The 20,526-nt window shown below is 42.2% G+C and overlaps 1 protein-coding gene and 1 long non-coding RNA gene across 2 annotated transcripts; one reads left to right on the top strand and one right to left on the bottom strand.

The window, feature by feature from the left end:
* Positions 1-1,273: 1,273 nt before the first annotated feature.
* LOC115496781 (uncharacterized) lies at positions 1,274-4,578 on the bottom strand. The gene is made up of 2 exons (XR_012057687.1): positions 4,440-4,578; positions 1,274-1,676 (listed from the first exon to the last, which is right to left on the bottom strand). It is a non-coding gene; the product is annotated as an uncharacterized lncRNA (long non-coding RNA).
* Positions 3,918-20,453, top strand: MLYCD (malonyl-CoA decarboxylase). The gene is made up of 5 exons (XM_002194527.7): positions 3,918-4,571; positions 9,597-9,709; positions 10,734-10,890; positions 11,368-11,517; positions 19,131-20,453. Exons 1-5 carry the CDS (start codon positions 3,933-3,935, stop codon positions 19,662-19,664), a joined length of 1,593 nt encoding a protein of 530 aa, XP_002194563.7. The 5' UTR covers positions 3,918-3,932; the 3' UTR covers positions 19,665-20,453.
* Positions 20,454-20,526: the final 73 nt, after the last annotated feature.

The raw sequence follows: 20,526 nt of genomic DNA, 5'->3' as shown, positions 1-20,526 counted from the left end.
AGAAAACAGAATTTTATGATAAAAATTCTGATTCTATAGTGCCCTAAATAAAAATCCTCAGGTTCATAATTATTTCAGAGAACTGCTGGATAGAAAAAGATTAATCACATGAAACAAATATTCCCATGCTCTGATTTCAGAGGCAGACACCTCTGACGTTCAGTACTTGGTGTCATTTTCTGGAGAACAACTCAGTGCAGGCAAATTAAACAAGAAAAACTCAGGAAGGAAATCCAAGTAGAACTAAAGAAAACTGCAGTTGTGAGCACAGAGCTGATCTTGCAGGCTCTCAGTACAAGCCTCCTGTGCCTAAAGCCAGGTAATTCTGTAGAACAATGTTGTATTTATCTAAAATTAAGATTAAAGCTAAAGACTGCCTACAGCTCTGACAGTGGAACGTTGCTGTCTCATTTTAAACACCCAGCTTGGGGAGCTGGAACAAAACCACCCTCAGAACTGCCTGTTTGGAGGGGCTGAATAATTGAAGAGCAGAGCAAAGAGCTGAAAAGATCCTGCTTTTTACTCAGTAACCACAGCAAGTTTGCTTTTTGCAGTATCTTACGAGATTTATGAAGTCTTCAAAAAGGATTCTCACTCATTTAAAGAAATTTTACAAATTCTGTTCTGAGCTATTACAGAATGTGTTCAGATCTTGCTGCACAGCTTCCCACTCTGCTCTCCCACTGCAAGCACTGTGGTGAAAGGAAGACAGAGGAAGAGGCCTTTTATTTCCTCTTATCAGGGCTGCTTTTCAGTTGATCACATCGATATTTTTAATATTTTCTAGTAGACATTAAAAAAAACCCCAAAAAACTCTTTAGTTTGAGAACTCAAAAAGAGAAATTTGTGTATAAACCCTGTTATTACAAGAATCAGACACCTTTAGGATAGGTAGGGTTTTGACAGATGTTTCCTGACAAATCTCCTTTGGATGAACACTTTGCAGGCACAAACACAGATTTATTGGAAATCATTGGCTCCATCCTGTTTCTTTTGAAGTGAACTGAAGCTCTGCTATTCTCCTGAATAATAGCACAGTCAGTTTCTCAGCTCAGACTCTTGTCCTAAATACTTTTATGTGGCACTCTGCATGTAAGAGCAAATACAGAAAAGAAAAAAAAGAAGCCCCAAGCCACAGGACTGCCTTTATTTCCATCCTAAATCAGTTTGTCTTTGCTAGAGTGGAATTATTGAGCAGAGAATCCAGGGCATGCATTTTATTTTTACCTAACATTTGTACAGATTAAAGAGAAAGAAAAAAAAGAGGATCAGATTGACTTGGGATCAACTTGACTTTCCATCTTTTATTAGCTTCTCTTTTTGCTCAGAGACAAAATTTACAATTACTGAAGTGCAATTTAGGCTCTTTCAATCTCCAGTTTTCTAATAATAACATTCAGTTTTCAGAAATAAACATTTTCAAGAATAAAGGTCCATGGTGGCAAGGCAGATGCAGGGAAGAGGGGGCTGGAATTTGGGATGAAGGGCTCCTGCAGCTCTGTGCAGAAGGGTCTCAAACCCCCAGGCTGAGCTGAAATGGGGCTCCTGAACCCATGGAGAAGGTCCCAGGTGAGGCTGGGCAGGGCCACTGACATCTGGTGGTGCCCTCAGGTCCTGACAGACAGAGATGTGTTTTCATTTTCCAAGCAGCAGCTGAAGCAGACAGTAAGTTTTCCCTGGGGGTAAAAAAAAAAGTAATAAAATGAAGTAGAATAAAAAAGAAATGTCTTACTTGACAAAGCCTTACAAGCTTTGGGGATGAACAATGCTGGTAGCTGGTTTTTGTGGCCGTGGGTCATGCAAGAGAGCTCTGTTCTTGCAGGAATCCTACCCAAGGCCAATCTGAGAGTGCTGTCAAAATAGAAAGAACAGAAGCATTTCTATATAGGATTTTTAAAAGGAATTGATCCTGAGAAGTGCTGACCATTTTCTGGCAGGTTGGAGCCTTCATCTTTCATCACCACTCTCCCCCTGTGCTAACATCTCTATCTCAGGCTTCTTGAAATTTCTGAATCAGAAACTGAGTTGGTCCATGAGGCTTTCATTGACTAGAAAAGACTAACTAGACTAATTTTAGCACAGAATTAGGGCTTATGTCAACCAAATCTGCATCAGATTGTGAAGAACTTTATTACAGAATCATACATTGAACAACCACAGCAGATTTAAGATCATTATTAAACATATAGTAGGAAAAGTTCATTTTCTAGCTCTCGTTTGTTAAAAAAAATTGTCTGCCCACCTCTTTTTATGAGGCATGGCTAAAAATGTTTTATTTTAGTTTTCAAATGGAAAAAGTTGTACTTGTCTAATGCATCCCTATTTTAAACTGCAGAATTGCTATAAAGAGTGCAGATAGAAATATCATCATGATTTTTGGTGGAAGCTCTTACCTGCTCCTCTTCTCCAAAGCCATTATCCTGAGAATCTGCCATTGACTGAGGCTCTTTTGGCAGCCCCTTTCCTGGGGAGGTGAAGGAGAAGGAAAGGACTGACCAGCCAACTTTGAAGGCTTTTTGTTTAGCTGAAAATTAAGTTGTAAAGGTGGGAAGGGATTTTCTGAAGCTTAACTAATTGCTAATGAGATCCAAAGATTTTTCTAAAAAAGTCTTCTTTTGTATATATTTTAATGCTTCTGAGTCATGTCTTCCCCTCCCTTAAGGGTATAATAGTTTATCTTATGACCCTCAGTTCCCCAGGATTATACTGCTCACTTTTTTTATTCTTTTGTCTCCTTCCTTGAGAATCTCTAATGCATCGTTCTAAAATCTGTAATTAGGCAGATTTTCATCTCTTCACTGCCAAAGAGGGCTTGATTATCTCCTCAATTCTCATTTCAAACGCTGAGAATCACAATTCCCTGTGCTTCTAAGGACAATTGCTGCTCCATTCTAACCTCACTGACATCATGACCTGTGTGTTTTGCTGGTTTAATGTCTAAAGGAGGCAAATCCTTAATGTCCAAAGGAGTCTTATCTTTGTAAGCCTGAGCTGGGAGCAGGATGGAGATGTTTAACTTCATTCACAAAAGGTCCTGACACTCTTGAGAGGACTTGGGGCTCATGAGGAGATTTTTTGCACCGGGCTTTAAGAACAGGCCATGCTCAGGTCTGCGGCCTCAAAACTGCACAACCGAATTTGTGTAATTTCCTGTAGCGGTTTCAGAGCAAAAACAGCAGCAGGGCTGACCTGGGGCTGTGATCCCTGAAATATCAACAGCTTTCCAGGAGACACAGCCTCCTCAGGACGTGGGGGAGCTGCCTGGGAAATCGGATTTGTTCCCTGGTGTGCACCAATACTGACACGATGGAGACACACATGAACAATTTATTTCGGAGTTGTGCAAGCTGGGGTGCTCTGTGGTGCTCCACAAACACAGCACACCCCAGCAGGAAATACAGGAGCCACAGTGAACAGTGTAAGGTCATAAACCGAGACTCAAATTAGGTATTTGAAAATGATTTACTCATTGGCTGGGAGGTCAGGCTGCCCAGGGAGATGGTGGAGTCACCATCCCTGGAGATGGTTGGGTCTATGCATCTGGCAGATGTTGTTTAAGGGTCACAGTGGCAGCGCTAGGTGAACACTTGGGCTGTATGATCCTAAAGGTTTCTTCCAATCTTGATGATTCACAGAATCACAGAATCAATTAGGCTGGAAATGACCTTTGAGATCATCAAGTTCAACTTGTGACCGAATATCAACTTCTCCACCAGACCGCGGCACCAAGTGCTCCCTCCAGGGAGGTGACTCCACCGCCACAGTCCAACCACCCTTTCCGTGAGGGAATTCCTCCTAAACGTGCAACCCGGCCCTGGCCTGGCACTGTGTCAGCTATGACTCCGTGGTTGCAAAGTGCAGCCCGGCCGTGCCGGGGGACCCCCGGGCCACCATGAGGGACCAGCCCGTGACCCCTGCTCACCACCCTCAACATGGCGGCCGACACACCCCTCACACACCCCCAGCCCCGCCGCGCTTTCCTCACTTCCCATTGGCCGAGCGCGCTGTCAATCTTCGCTCTCGGCCAATCAGCGCACGCGGAGCGGCGCGGCGGGCGGCTGCGGCCTGCGGCGCTGTGCGGGATGAGGCGGCTGCGGCCGCGGCCGCTGCTGTGGGCCGCGCGGGGCCCGCGCCGCCTCTCGTCGGGCGCTGCCCCGGGCATGGAGGAGCTGCTGCGCCGCTCGGTGCCGCCGCTGCCGCCCTACGAGACCAAGGAGAAAGCGCCGCCGCCCGCCGAGCTGCGCGGCGCGGAGTTCGTGCGCTTCTACCGCGCGCTGCAGCCCGGGCCGCCCCGCGCCGAGCTCCTCAGCCGCCTGGCCCGCGACTTCGGCGTGGAGCACGGGCGGGTGGCCGAGGCCGCCGCCAAGGTGCTGCAGGCCCGCGAGCAGCGCAGGGAGCCCGGGGCGCTGCTGCAGGCCGAGGACCGGCTCCGCTACTACCTGAGCCCGCAGTACCGCGGCCTCTTCCAGCAGCTGGGCCGCCTGGAGGGCGGGCTGCGCTTCCTCGTGGAGCTCAGGGCCGACCTGATGGAGGGGCTGGCCAGCAAGGCGGTGGATGGGCCCCACGTCAAGGTGAGGGCTGGCCTGGGTGGCTCTGAGGGAGGCTGGTGTGGGGGATGCGCTGTGGGGCTTTTCCTGCTCGTGGTGCTGCTCCTGTTAAGCTGGGAAGCAGCCCAGGGAAGGCAGTTCGCTGCTGGGGCTTTGTGGGGACTTTCCGCAGTTCAGGAAGGACATTGGAGTGCTGGAGTGGGTCTAGAGGCCAGGTTGGATGAAGAGCAGCTGAGGGAGCTGAGAAAAGGAGCTCAGGGAGGAACTTGTGGTTCTGCACAACTCCTGACAGGAGGGGACAGCCTCGGGGGTCGGGATTTCTCCCAGGGAACAGGGACAGCAGGAGAGGGAACGACCCCAGGCTGGGCCCGGGCAGGCTCAGCTTGGACATCAGTGAGAATTTCTTCACACAAAGGGACATTAAACATTGAAACAGAAGCAGGATCAGTGAGAATTTCTTCACACAAAGGGACATTAAACATTGGAACAGAACCAGAGAGGTGCTGGAGTCCTCCTCCTTAGAGACGTTCAAGAAACCATTGCTTACGGCACTCAGTGACATGGTCTGGTGGACAAGGTGATGATGGTCAAAGGCTGGACTGGATGGAGTTTTCCAACAGAAATAATCCATAATTCTCTGGAGGGACACGAATGAACCTTTCCCCAGGCCATGGCAGCAGAGGGAGCTGCCTGTGCTGGCACTCAGGAAGGAAGTGGCCCCTGCTATGAAGCAATAGAGTGGCACTGGGAACTGCTGGCACACAAACACATTGTTTTAAAAGTTAATTTACAGCAGAACTCAGCTTGATTATTTTTCCTGGTGATGTTTTCTCATCTCTCTCTTATGTTCTTTTCATGTGTTCTGGTCCTTCTCTTCACCACAGGACACTGATTTTCCACTGTACTTATAAACAGTTGATTTTCTAATGAGCTCCTGCAATGCACAGAGTGAAATTTGCTGAAAATCTGTTTTGTGGGTGCAGTTCTTCCTCTTGCTGTTCAGAACCCACTCACCTGCAACATTTTACTTTTCTTGTGCCAGCATTTTCCTCTTGAGATTTGTTACATTTTGCTTTCTTACTTCACTTTGCTTATTTCAGCCCTTGAAATACGACTCTGGTGAAAAATTCAGAACATTATGATCTCAGGTAGCAAATCATCCAACGGTTGCTTTTAAAATATTCTTCATCTTTCCATATGATTTAGAAAAAGTCAGTGAAAAGTTCAAGTTTCTGGCAAAAGATAATGAAAAAGAGAGCATTTTTATCAAATGGATTTATCTATAAACCTCCTTCCATAATTAAGCAGTGGTTGGAGTGTATTTGTAATCTTGGTCTTGTGTTGATCTAGTGGAAAAAAAAAAAAAGAAGCACCATCATTGTTAAAAGTTTGTCCATAAAAAAGTGTTTGGTATTTGCCTATCAAAAGTCCTGTGTAGCCATTTCATTAGTGCAGAGTTGATTTCAATTCTAACAGAAAGACAAATGTGCAACAAGAGTTTTATAACCGCTGTATATTTGTGTCTGCACTGACAAGGAAATGTGGGAATAAAATTAAATGGATCTCCTTGATGCTGGTGGAGAATTACAGAATGCATTATGTGGCCCCCTGGGATTTTGGTTTTGCTCAAGCTACCTAAAATATTTCTTAGTCAGTCCTTAGTTTTTACTTTGTAATTTGAAAGACCTATTAAAACTGGGATTATGTTGTAAATATGAAATATTTTTCTATTTTCTCAGCACTATCAGCATAAAAGCAGCTCAGACTGCTCAGATACTGGGTGATGTATGATTTCTATTTTATGTTTGTTCAACAGATAGCAGTAAAATATCATATTTACATGATAAAGTCACTTGAAAGTGCTTGAGTACAATTTACTTATTGTCCAAATGACCAGAAATGTGTGTGGGTGTGGGGGAGAGAAATAATGTTTTTAATTTTAATATGTCAAATAATATAAACCACAAGAGCCAGGAGCTTTTTCAGCACTGCCCATTAGCTCTGCAGTAATTACTATTAGCAACAAAAAAGCAGAAACCAGTCCCCTTTAATTGGTGTCACTATTGAATCCTGGTTTGCTGGTGGGCATATTCTTCCAGTATCTCACCAGGAATATTCTCTATGTAGATTCTGAAGGTAATTTGTGGGGCAAAAAGCAAACAAACAAAAAAAAAAAAAAAGCCAACAGAAAAAAAATCCCTGAAACCCCACCCAAAACAAACCAAATCAACCCCCCCAGCACAGATCTATTCTGATATTGCCAAGTATTTCAAAGACCCAAATTAAATAAATCAAGTTGAAAACTTCAAACATTCCAAAACCATGGGAAAGCTCAACTCTTGTGAAGGGTCTTTTATTTACTAGTTTGAGAGGGAAATGAAATAGTTCCCTCATCAGAGAAGCATTTCTTCTTAATAAAAAATAATGAATTAGAGGTTTTCGTAAGAGTTTTCCAATTTGTTGTCCCAGAAATAGGTACTTGATGTGCAGATTAAAAAGGCTGTAATTTGCTGTCTTGTAGCAAGAACACAGAACGAGAAAAAAAATAACCACAATTTATTAAACTTGGCTAGCAGAAATTGAAGTATAGTTGGTAATTTGAAATAATAATCTGAGTATGTCTTATTGCTCAAATTTAAGACTTGGATGCTGAATAATGAATGTGTTTGCTTTTCTTTTTAATGAAGTGCTGCAGATGTAATTTTTATGACTAAAAAGGCCTCAGAAATGAAAATAAGAATTTACATACTACTAAATTTACAAAATAAGAGAACCTGCCACTAAATCTGCAAAATAAGAGACCCAAATTTGAGCCTGGCCTTGTTGGAGTGAAGCTTTTTGGAAATGTCCTGTACACTGAGATATTAAACATAATTCAGAATCTTGTTTAAATGAATTAAACACAGTTTTGGATAGTGAAAGCTTTGATGTCTTTCTGCACTGAAAAGTTTTGTCAGCTCAGAGTCATGGAATCCTGGAAGGGTTTGGGTTGGAAAGGACCTTATCCAGTGCCACCCCTGCCCTGGGCAGGGACACCTCCCACTGTCCCAGGGTGCTCCAAGCCCTGTCCACCCTGGCCTGGGACACTCCAGGGATGGGGAGTCCACAGCCTCTCAGGGAACAATTTATTCCTAATATCCCATCTCAACCTGCTCTTTTTCAGTCTGAAGCCATTCCCTGTGTCCTGTTCTCCAGGCCCAGCTGGGGTTGAACTCAGTGGTGGTGGCAGGTCCCTTCCACCTGGAGCCATTCAAATCCCTGCACAGTGCCCTGTTGCTTTATAAAACTTTATTATTCACAACTGACAGCTTGTTTGACTTGTAATTCTCCATAAAGAATATTTCTTTCTCCCCAAAAGGTGCTCCACCTTTTTCTTTGCTTACAGCTGCATTGCTTTTGTCCAGCTGCACCCTGGAGCTGCAGCAGCTGTGTAATGGAAACTGCCCTCAGTTCCCTTGGCATGCCTTGCTAAACCTTCAGAGGAGCAAAACTCATGACTGCAGTGCTTCCCACCGTCCTGGGCTCATCCTGATCCCTGTGTCTGCAGGAGCTGCAGAGCAGCAGGAGGAAATGCTGCCATCCTCTTCCCTCTCTGCCTGCTGCACTGCAGCTGAACTGCTGTTCCAAAAGCACGTGGGTGGCAGGAGAGCCTGCAGAATCTGTTCCTTTGCCCCCACATCTCACAACTCCAGCTTGTTTTTCTGGTTTACAGTGTGCCCCTGCAAAAGAAAACAAACCAAATAATCCTGCAGTGTCTGGAGACTTCTACTACACTGTGGGATATTTGACCAAAGTGATTTATAGTTATTATCTAAAAATTTCAGAGCTGTGCAGAAAGAAGAATTCACAAGGTTACTAAAGTCAGAATAAACAAACCAATCAGAATGTATTTGTTTAGAAAAAAGGTATTGAAAAACAAATTACCATGGAGGACAGAATTGTTCTATGCAGATGAACGGCTGTTTCATCTGGGTTTGATTTTTTTTTTTTTTTAGTATGTTAAGGAATAAACCTGTCCTTTTTTTCATTCTTGGAATACTTGTAGCAGTTACTTTGGCCAGCAGAAACCTGCTTTGGTGTTTGTCTTTTGACAAGTACCTCTGCAACTTTCATCTTGATTAGGTTATAATAGGAAATAGTTTTACTTTTTATGACAGTCCTGAGACTACATCTTCTGATTAGATTCATATATTTTTTCCAGTTGTTTTTCTTTAATGTAGCAAGCTAAAGTACATTGGAGCTTAATTTTTGTCTCATCTATGTGCATCAGTAGCTATTTAATGAAAGTTTGAATGTAAGGAGTTTTTGTTTTGAAGTAAATGTTTTTCAAGTTAGTTTCAGGTAAGTCCAGGTTTCTGGTAAGTTGGTATCACACTGTCTTGTGTACAAGGCAAATGGAAGAAAGCACAACAAGCTCTGGAATCTCTTTTAGGGATATTCATGCTGTGCTGAGTTCAAGAATACTTGTTAAATTCAAATAAATTTAGACAGGAAATCTTTAATAATACAGGCAGCAGGAAACTGGTAGGGAATATAAAAATCACTGTTACAGTGAACCACTATGACAATGAAAGGGTTTGACATTGCAGTTGGGTTTCGTCTCACACTGTTCCAAAGCTGGTTTGATTTTCCAGTTCTGTTGTCTTATGCTGCTGAGTTTTATTTTTCTCACTCAAATATTTTCATGTTTTTAGAGAAGAAAAGTTCTGTCTGCATCCTGTTGGAAGATATTTCCATGGTTTTGAAATCTGAGCTACTGTGAGACTGCAGCCTTGTGGGCAAGTCTGCTCAAAACCTTCTACCCATTGTCTGCTTTTTGTCCACAGTGTTTTGCCTTATCTTCCCTGTCCCTCTTGTACTGTAGACAATCTCTTCAAGGATTTTCCTGGTTGATTCCTGGACTATTTTGTGGTTAATCTTCTAAATCAGATCTATGAGTCTCCTTGAAGCTCCAGTGTTGTAGTTGGAGTCAATCAAGGAGGTCTTCACTCCCATTTCCATGTTTTACCTTGCTTTTCAGCAGCTCCTTCCATCTTTGCTCTGTTACAGGAGATGAATGGAGTTCTCAAGAACATGCTCTCAGAGTGGTTCTGCACGGGATTCCTCAACCTGGAGCGGGTCACCTGGCAGTCACCTTGTGAAGTACTCCAGAAAATTAGTGAGTAAGTGCTAAAGGCTGGAAGGAGTCCTTGATGAAGAGGTGATGGAATGCTTGGGACTGCAGGGATGCCCTGCTTTCAAGACTCTGCTTTTCTGAGCTGAAGGCAAAGTATAATTTTGAAATATTTGCATTAACATGCTGTAGAGCCCAATTTAAAAATGGATTGAAATAAAGAGTAAAGGGATAATTTGTGCCATAATTTGATCCTGTAGCTCCCACACTGCACTGCTAGAGTGCTGTCTTTCCTTCCAACTTTCTCAGTTACTCTTCCCACATTCCCAGAGGTGCTGCAGTGCTTTTGGCTGGAAGTGGTGAGATGCACAGGGTCACCTGTAAGCTACATGTGAAGGAAACACCTTGGGTTTTATACAGTATGCTCTACAAGACTGATTTCTGAATTTGTAACATTGATTTCTGAACCTACAACATTGATTTCTGAACCTACAACATTGATTTCTGAACGTACAACATTGATTTCTGAACCTACAGCATTGATGTCTGAATCTGTAACACTGATTTGTGAATCTACAACACTGATTTCTGAATTTCTGTCAAATAGTCAAAGTTGTGAAGAAGTTGAAAATTACTACAGTATGTGGTGGGCCACCTTGTTGTATAAAATCTTGAAGAAAAAAATAATCTCTAGGATGTTCTAAAAGTACATTTTTAAGTGTTGATGAGGCAAAGAGAACTTATACAAGCTGAATTTTCCAAATAAAAATAATTAGTAATATTTAATTACTTTTTAAGATAATTTGTCAAACCCACTAGTGAGTGGGCGTGCAATATGCCTTTACAATCCACTTTGGCACAGCTTGCTGCCAATTTTACATTTTTCACATCCTGATTCTTGTATTTTGCTTGGAAAGTTTTGTCACTGACATCAGTGGGAAAAGCACTGAGCTTGTAGGGCAGCTAACCTCTCTTTTCATTGAAATTATAATAACAACAATGATGATGATGATAATAACAATGACAAAAAATTACTAATAATAGTAATTTTATTTTTCAATTTCCTCCTTGAGTTCTGAAGCTGTGCACCCTGTGAGAAACTGGGTTGATATGAAGCGCCGGGTTGGTGCCTACAGAAGGTGCTACTTCTTCTCTCACTGTGCCATCCCAGGAGAGCCACTGATTGTCCTGCACGTGGCACTAACCAGTGACATCTCCAGCAGCATCCAGGTACAGCCACCGAGGCACTCAGTACACAGCAAAGTGCTCAAATTGCAGTGTGCTTCTTTAAAAAGCCACAATTCCCTCTAATTTGGCAATTTTTGCTTTGGTTTAATCTTTTAAGAGATGAGAGAATTAGCTCGTAAAAAATACAGGGGTATTTTGTCTTGTGTATTATGTAAATTGAAATTTTGAGGGTTTGCTCAAGAGCAAGAAGAATAAGATAAGAAATATCTAGAGAAAATGAGACTAACATTTCAAAGTTGTTGCAATTACTTCTGAAAACTTTAAACCATATTACAGTTTTTCTCTGTACTTACTAATGAATAAGCAGCTCTTTCTATTTTTTATCAGATTTTTATTGTTAATGAATAAAACAGTGGGGAAAAGTATTAATACATTTAAAAGTTAAAAAGAAAAATCTCCTCGTAATGCTGATAAGAACGATTATTAACATTTTTTTATTTTGAATCCTTATTTTCCCAGGCCATAGTGAAAGAAGTGCCACCTTTAGAGACAGAAGATACAGACAAAATCACAACAGCAATTTTCTATTCCATCAGTTTGACTCAGCAGGGCCTGCAGGGGGTGGAACTTGGGACTCACCTCATCAAAAGAGTTGTCAAAGAGCTGCAGGTGGGTGTGCCAGGGTGTTTGCCCTGCATAGTTTAGTCCTCAATTCATGCCACTGCTCAGCCCAGAAGCTGCTGGGGCTTTCCCTGCATTTGGAACTTGCTCCCTGAGCAGCCTTTGGAGATGTGCAGAGCTGGAAGAGCATTTCCTGCTCTTGGCTGATGTCTCCAGATGTAGATTGTGTTCCACAGCTGACATGTTCTGTGTCAGTTCCTTGTGTGGGTGCCTGAAGTCAAATGAGAACATTTCTGTTCAAGGTGGCTTTTTCACAGCCTTGTCAGAACAATTCAGCAGCCTCTCAGTTGAGAGGGAAGAGCCTGATCAAGATATTATCTCTTCAAAGTACCTGACAGTGCCTTTTCCAAAATCTTACAGCTGCTCCAGGAACACAAACACTTCCTGGTCATTAATGAGTTCATTGCTTTGTTTGTTATATTGAATTGCCACTGGTTATTTATGCAGTGTGTATGTGTGCCCTGAATACATCTATTGAGAAAAATAAAAAGGAGAGAGATTTCTTTGCTCTGGTAAGTCTTGAAGTATAGTAAAGAAAATGTCTTAAAAGTCTAAAGAATCTTTTACTCTCTGCCAGTCAGTTCTGTGAATTTAAATAATATCATTGCAGGCTAAGGAATTATTAATAGCTTTATTACTTGGAGAACTTTCTCCCAAGCAACTGGAGAAAGGAATGAAAATTCATGTACAGAGTGGTGTGAGAGAGCCAGTCACATTCCTGCACTGAGAACATTATTTTATTTAACAGTCTTTACTACTTAAATTGCTGACAAATCCACCACTTAAAAGTAATGATCACTACTTGTGTTTATATTCATTGTTTCATATCTGGATTAGTAACGATGTCTGGAAAACTGTCTGTGATTTAGAACTTCAGTTCTACTTAAAATATCTTAAAATTGGATGCTCTAAACTTCTGCTTCCAGAAAATGATAGATTATTTAATTGCTGAATCATAGCTGGCTGCCCTGATGTAGTTTTGTTTTTTTATTTTATTTTTAATGGATATTTTGGCTGAATTTTGTTGCTTCTTGCTTTTGGAATGGTTTTTAGATTAATTGTTGAAATTGCAGTAGTCCAGGTATAATTAGGCCATGCCATCTGTCTGACCTTGACTGAGGGAAAATTGGAATAAATTCATGCAGTTATCTGCTTTCACATCTGAAAAATAATTTCTGGATAATTGAGTTTCTCTCATAAAATAACCCTATTGACATTGTATCTGTCCATCACTAATTGCTTGCAACACCAGCAAAGCTGTGAGTTGCAAAGGCAAACAGACACATGCTTAGATAACCTAATGCAGGTTTTAAAATTTGCTGTGTCCAACAGAAGAGTGTGTTTTGTATTTATACTTATGGCAAAGTTTTTACATTTCAGTGTTTGAAACCCAGCCCCTCTTCAGTGTTTATCAAAGGAAACCCTTTGCTGAGATGCCTTTAAATACATTTTAATCATAAAATTAATCCCTCAGTCTTAAATAACTTGAAAACTTGAGTGCTTTCCATGCAATGCCAAAGGTGGAGATCTTCCCCTCTACTCAAATTTCCTACACTGCTTAAAGGTGTTGTGAAAAACGTGGTGGTAGGAAATTGTGTGAAAAATTGGGCGTGGACTGAGGTGTTTGTGTGTAGTCTGTATGCACAGATTAAAGGTACAAGAACCTCTGTGTATTGCCCCTACACCATTCCTGTTTGGAATGGAACCACTCTAGAGCTAAAGAAGATAGAAAGAATAATCCAGGAATATTTATCCATTGGGGATGTGGCTCTCTAATAGTTTTGTCTTCACTCTTTGATGTTCATATTTTTCTCTCTTCTGTTCTTCCACTTCCTTCACACTTTCTCTGCCTTCATTCCAAAGTGTTGTCCTCGAGTTTGTCTCGAATGGTGCAAGAACCATCTCCCACTGCACGTTTTGCATCTGTGAAGTGACCCTAAATCATTGTCCTGTTGTTCCCACAATGGTTTGTTGCTCTCCTACAAGGCCTCCTCGTTCAGCTCCAGCTGCAAACATTGTGCCTCTCATCTCAGGGGACCTCACCCTCAGAGGAGAGAAACCCTCTGTATTTCAGCTTTAAAATACTTCCACTGTGGAATTTCTACAAAATCAGGGTTGTTCAGGCCAAAGGCAGGGCATGAAATGGGTAAATACTCTTGGCAGCCTGTTTTGCCTGGCTCCCAAAATTCTGGAAGTCCTTTTTCTATGGATTAATTGCACACATGTGCTCTCTCTCTGCTCAGGTGCAGCAAAGGACTTGCCAAGGTTGTCTCTATTCAGGTTGGACATAATTCTTGGGAGCAGAATTACAGTCACTTCAGGAGGGACAAATGGTGTAGAGGAGTGCTGAGTGGACTTGGTGACAGCAGCTGAAACAATCCAGCCTCAGCAAAAAAGTCCTGGGTCAAAAATGACATCTCATTAAGCCACTGTCCAGCAGCCTTTGTAAATATAGATGGGTGAGGTCTCTGATAGGAAGAGGATTTTTTATATCACCTTCGCATGGCTTTGCAATAAATGAATCTTTTTTTCAAGTGCTGCTAAATCACCAAGTGTTCCAGGCTACAGAAGTTGAGACTCTCTTTAATTTAACTGGTAATAAAATGCATTGAGGAGAAGAGACCATTTGAAAGGATTGAGGATTTTGTTTTTCATTTTATTTAAATTGATGATTAAGACACTTTTGTAACTTGCATTTTAATTAACTTTTGTGGGACATCTGTTTGATCTGCAGAATTCTGGTTCAGTTGTGTTGTCCCAAGCTCTTAAAACTTCTTTTATCCTCCAGTAAAAATCCTTTACCTGACTTCCACCTTAGTGTAACCTGCTCTGACACTTCTGCTTGTAAGTGCCACTGTAACCTCCAAACTGAAATCCCAGCTGTGATTCTTCATGAGGAACTCTCCAAACTGAACCTGTCATGAATGTGTATCATTAGGCCAGGAAAAGACATGCACAAAGTTGGGAGTGTGCTGAGAACACCTCTGAATCAAAGCCTTCATCTGACAGAATTTCAAAAAACTGTACTGAAACCTTGATCTAACTAGAAAATGATGGCTGTAAATCCAGATAGTACCATACTCTTTAGTATCTCATTAATACACAATTAAAATAGAATTTAATTTTTTAGAAATCTTCTTGCTAATTTCCCTGAACTGGTCACGTACTCTGTTAAACATGAGCATGTGTGGGGCAGAACTTCTCACCTTCAAAGGATGCCAAGCACTGATTCCCTCCTGAAAGCATTCCTTGAAAACGGGTTTTTCATAGGATTGTTGGGAAAACTGATGAGGATTTCACACCACAGCACTGAGCACTGTTAGTTTGAGGCACTGTGTACAAATTGATGGCTGCTGCTTTTGGGGTCTCACTGATTTAAGCAGATGGAGGATGGATGAAGTTGAGGCACAAAATGGGGTCCTCAGTTTCCCCTGTGTGCACAGTTTGCAGTTGGAATCCTTAACCTTTGCCTGGACATTAAAATTTGGCATTTGCCACAGGAATTGTTCTGTATAATTGGGTAAAGGGTGGGGGGATATTCTGGAGATCAGAATTGGACCTGGTGTCACTAACAAGGGACATCCTGGGAAAAACTGTGCTGCTCTCAGGAGCAGGTTATTTGGTTTTTGGCAGTTTTTTGACAAAAGTTTCCCACACTGATAATATGGAGGGGGTTTGTGTACAGGCTTCTGTTGTTTCTGAGCATATCCTGTTGGGATTATTTTGGGATGAATTCATTAGGCCACTGATACCACTTTGATCCCAGTTCTCCCTCTACAAATCTGGGAATAGCTGGGTAGGCATTCTGTGTAATCTCTTGTTTATATTAATGTATATAAAGCAGGGAGCAGGCACCAAAAATGATCTCCTGTATTTCTGAAATTGAAGCTTCTGTTGTTCCTAGAAATGAATTAGATTTTGAACTATTCCAGACGTACAAAAAGCCAAACAAACCCCAAAGTGAGTGCAGGCAGATCGTTTCTAGCAGGCTGATAGGTGCTGGTGAACGAGGAGGTGGATGGATTTCTCATTAGCCAGACATTTAATTCCCAATGTGTTTATAGCCACTCTAAGCAGTCTGTGGCTCTGCAGAAGGTACATCATGGCAATTCAGTCAGCAGATGACAGACACAGATAACTGTGCTGAAGCCTTTGAGAAAACTGCTTAGGATTTTATAGCCTGTGGCATTTGAGGGAGAAAACTGATAGCTGCTGTGTGACTCAATAGAATGCTCAACAATTGGCGGCAGATTTTAGCTTTCTGCTTGGGCTGTTGATAATTGCTACCTTAATTTGATCTAGGTGACCTGGGGTGATCATAATTTCCAAAACAGGCTTTGATTTCATTGATGAAAAATGTGACCTTGACTGCAGCTTTCAGAGTGCAAGACAGTGTCAGATGAGATACGGATAATGGGAGAAATCTGTGCTCTTCTGCAAGGAAAGGAAAAAGAAAACAACAACAAAAAGTAACAATCAAACAGGAATTTAGAAATCTACCCCGAACCAAAACTAGCAGCTGTTTCTTAATGGTGTGTGGGTTTCTGACAGGAAAGTAAACATTAATGGAACTCCACCAATAGCCTTAGAAACCAGCACATGAATTTAGCAAAACATAAATGTGCTCACTCCAGTGCATGTATTTATTTTTCCACGAGAGATGGATGCCTCAGATAAGCTTCTGAATAAAGCTTTTATCAGATATGTAGTAGTTGCTACTGTACCTTCAAAATGGGGTCACTTTCCCAAGTCTTATCTGTCCTGAGAAGTAAAAAAACCACAATTTCCCATTTTGTGTTTTTAATAGAGTAAGAGCTGCTAACCTCCTGTGAAGTATTTGGGGCTCCCTTGGTGAGCAGGTCGCTCCTGAAAGGAGTGATTGTTGCCCTGATTTTTACAAGTGTTAAGTTTTCTTTTATAGTTCTTTTGAAAGTTTTAAAATTCTCATAAAACTTCTTTAGCCTTCTGATAATGCTTACATATTTCTACTGGAGTTCTCACGCACTGTTCATGTAAATAATGATTGTTTTGCATTCTTCTTTGTGGGAGGAGAGAATTGATGGGCTGTTGGTTTGACTAGTGTGGTTGGAGAGGTGGAAATTGCATCCTCCAACCCACTGTCACTTTTGGAATTCTATATATTGCGAGGTCAGAAATAAAATTTGCTCTTTTTCCTCTTTTGAACTTCCCAAGCTTCTGTGTACTCATTTCATGTCTGATAGCGACAGGTGATGACCAAGGAGCAGTCAGTGTCCCCAGGAATCCCTGTCAGTTGTTTCATTAGGAACTTTGCAGAGGTTGTTATTGCCACAGGGAGAGGGGAGGAAATTATTCATTGTCCCTTTTTTTAATCGTGGCTGGTGCACAAGGCTGCAGGCTGGGAGGTGGGATTGGAACTGGTACCCTATGGAACTAATAATAGGGTTCTGAGTGTCAGAACCCTGTCAGCTCTGTTCTGGAGCAAAACATAAGTGTAAGAGATGTCTGTAAAGGAACTTTTTAATTTTATGAATTGCACATGCAGGGAAACCTGATGGTTGGATTTCACAGATGGTTTTAAAGACATCAGCTTTGGAATTACTTTTAAAAATAAAATATCATCGTGTCTTTTAGTGGAAACCTGAAAAAAGTTTCTACTTCTTTACTGAATTTCACTATCTAAGTGTGGTAGTTGTAGCAGTGGTGAGCATGACCCAGTCAGGATCTCCTGGGAGCTCTGATGACAAAAATGCTGTTTTGTTCAATAAGATACAGAAATGAATGTTTTTAGGAAATAATGTGCTTGGTTTTCTTTATCTGGTTCTCTAAGGAGACAAAATGAGGTGTTTCTTTGATAAGGTGTAACTTGATCTGCTTTTCTTGTCCCTGACTGGTCCCAGAAGATATATATATATAGGTTGATATATCTAAATAACATCTAAATAAGAGCTTCAGCTCAGGCCAGGTGACCTGGCTGTGTCACCAAACTGCTGCAGGGCTGGCTGTGTGTCACAGGACAGCAGGGCCATATTTGGGAAGCTGCTGTGGGAAGGGAGGAGGTTTTGTGAATATCAGAGATCGTGCTTGGCTGCAGCATCCCTGTCCCTGCTGCCTCCCTGTCCCTGCAGCATCCCTGTCCCTGCAGCATCCCTGTCCCTGCTGCATCCTTTTCTCTACAGCATCCCTGTCCCTGCAGCATCCCTGTCCCTGCTGCCTCCCTGTCCCTGCAGCATCCCTGTCCCTGCTGCATCCTTTTCTCTACAGCATCCCTGTCCCTGCAGCATCCCTGTCCCTGCAGCATCCCTGTCCCTGCAGCATCCCTGTCCCTGCAGCATCCCTGACTCTGCTGCATCCCTGACTCTGCTGCATCCTTTTCTCTGCAGCCTCCCTGGTCCTGCAGCATCCCTGTCCCTGCAGCATCCTTGTCCCTACAGCATCCCTGGCCCTACAGCATCCCTGGCCCTGCAGCCTCCCTGTCCCTGCAGCCTCCCTGACCCTGCAGCCTCCCGGAGCAGGCTGCAGGTGGCAGCTGTGGAGCTCAGCAGCAGTGAGGAGCTGCAGCTCACACAACCTGGCAGCACCAGCTGAGCCCTGATGGCTTTTTAATGGTTACCTCGCTCATCCTCGAGGTAGAAAAAGCGCCATTTGTAGTCATTTAAAGACAATTTTCTGCTGACATTAAGATGCTTCTGTAATGTTGATGAATGTCTTGCTTCTTACCATTTCTTCTGTTGGAACAGTAATTAAACCAACACTGGGGTTCAGCTCAGCTCTGTCTTCTCTCTGTTCCTTGGCTCCCCACTCCTCCAGGAGGGTTGCCTGATCCATTTTGTGTTCATTCCAAGTGACAGTGACTTTATTCTTCACACTGGTGAGCCCCAAAACTAACACAGTTTTCCTCATGTATGTTTTGCTTTACATGATTTCATAGTTAGCAAGGTTTAATCAGAAATTAGTACGAGTAGAGAAAAAATTTTACATGGTTAAAACAAATGTTGTAGTTGCAGTAAAAAAAAAAAAAATTCACACACGTATTTCTTGCTGGTTTAGGGAATATCATTAAAGGTAGCTGGCCTCTATAAAGAACTTCATTCAAAACTTCAGGAAATACTTCTTTCCATAAAAATCTAAATAGAATACCTCTTGATTTTACAATAGACTAAAATAATAAACTGCCCTTGATATAAAAAAAGTTATGTATGAAAAATAAAAAGTATTTAAATGGTTTTCCAAACTTGCATATGAATTTAAAAAAAACCGCTCTTCAGAATCACTTCTTTATAGCCTGTGATTTTATGTTTATTTCTGCCTGTAAAAGGATAACAGCAGAAGCCAGTGGTGTTAAGTACTGCAAAGTACTTTTATTGAGATGGTGTGTGAGGAATGGATTCAGTCAGTGTTAAAATTTTCTGCATGCTCCCAGTGCCTTCTCATCACTAATCTGTTACTGCCAGGAGGACTTTTTACCATTTTTTTTGTGTCCAATAGTATCAGTTCCTTCTCAGATTCCCTGGTTTTCACTTGCCAAAAAGCAAAGGCCATCAGCTGCCCTTTGACTCAAACTCCTCTGTGTCAATCATGACCAAACTCACTATTTACTTTTTCTCTTCTTTTGTCTGCAGAAAGAACTTCCTCAGATAGAAGCTTTTTCCACACTTTCACCTATCCCAGGATTCACAAAATGGCTCGTTGGTCTCCTCTCCTCCCAGACAAAAGAAAAGGGAAGGAATGAACTTTTTACAGAATCTGAATGGCAGGAAATCTCTGAGATCACAGGAGACCCCACTGGCAACACCCTAAAGAAACTCTTGAACACCAACGAGTGGGTGAGGTCAGAAAAGCTGAGTGAGGTGCTGCATTCCCCCCTGATGAGACTCTGTGCCTGGTACTTGTATGGGGAGAAGCACCGAGGTTATGCCCTCAACCCCGTGGCCAATTTCCACCTGCAGAATGGCTCGGTGCTCTGGAGGATCAACTGGATGGGGGACACGAGCCCCAGGGGCATCGGGGCCTCCTGTGGCATGATGGTCAACTACAGGTATTTCCTGGAGGAGACAGCCTCCAACAGTGCCCTGTACCTGGGCTCCAAGCAGGTCAGAGCCTCCGAGCAGGTGCTGGCCTTGGTGGCCCAGTTCCAGCAGAACAGCAAGCTGTAGATGTTGTAGTGTCCACATCAGCAACACTCAGGATGAGTGTTCCTCTCTGCAGAGAGCTGTACTCACCTGCAGTGTCTCCACTTTGCTCAGAATGCACCTTGTAGGACAGATTTGTTCAGGGTTACCTGGGTTATTGAATCACCTGTGGTGTGTGCAGAGGGGTTGGAGTTGTGTGTTTATGTTGAGTAAAATCCTCTTCATCAGGTGCAGCCCCCGGGGGTAGCTTGAATGGAAAATACCTGAGACAACGTTATTCTGTTGGTAAGAAATTGTTTAAGCTGTTTTTGAAAGGAGCTGCACTTCTCTGTCAAAATGCTGCTATAGATTGTTGAGAACCAAAGTACCTGGAATAAAGGTAAATTTTGGGTCAAATATATTATCAAAACAGCATTATACAGTTGTTTTTTTTCTACAATATCTGTCTTTTGCACCTTCAGAAAAATCTCATGTAAAACTTCCTGGTATTTTCCTGTTTAAATCTAAAACTCACAGAACCCTTGCTTTGCTGGAGCGTGGAAAAGCCTCGCACTAATGTTAAAAAATCAAGATCTCGGTACAGCAGATATGTTGTGTTAGATTTGCATGTTTTGGCTGCTAAAATTTAATGAGCAATAAGGAAGTGTTCAGATAGGAGAGGAGAACAAGCCAGAGTGTTACTTGGGAATCAGGTGAGGAGTTTCTAAATATGCATATTATATGTTGGCTCTGGTAATGTTTTAAGTTGATAAAGAGCTTTTTTAAAGAGGTAGGTGTGATTTATAAACCAATAAAACAAATTTTCTCAATAAATCATGGTTTGTGGATTTCAACATCTCCCTCCTTCACTTAGTGACCCTCCTTGATAGCAGTTTCACTGCACAGT

This window comes from Taeniopygia guttata, chromosome 11 (genome assembly GCF_048771995.1).
Source record: "Taeniopygia guttata chromosome 11, bTaeGut7.mat, whole genome shotgun sequence".
NCBI lineage: Eukaryota > Metazoa > Chordata > Aves > Passeriformes > Estrildidae > Taeniopygia > Taeniopygia guttata.
Note: the sequence above shows the minus strand (reverse complement) of the source record. Positions and strands in the feature narration are given on the sequence as shown.

Bases quoted from the DNA above. Each gene is read 5' to 3' on its own strand.
- MLYCD (XM_002194527.7), top strand. From the start codon at position 3,933: ATGGCGGCCGACACACCCCTCACACACCCCCAGCCCCGCCGCGCTTTC. The intron at 9,710-10,733 runs GTAAGTGCTAAA...TTCCTCCTTGAG, and splicing joins GTACTCCAGAAAATTAGTGA to TTCTGAAGCTGTGCACCCTG. The intron at 10,891-11,367 runs GTACAGCCACCG...TTATTTTCCCAG, and splicing joins ACATCTCCAGCAGCATCCAG to GCCATAGTGAAAGAAGTGCC.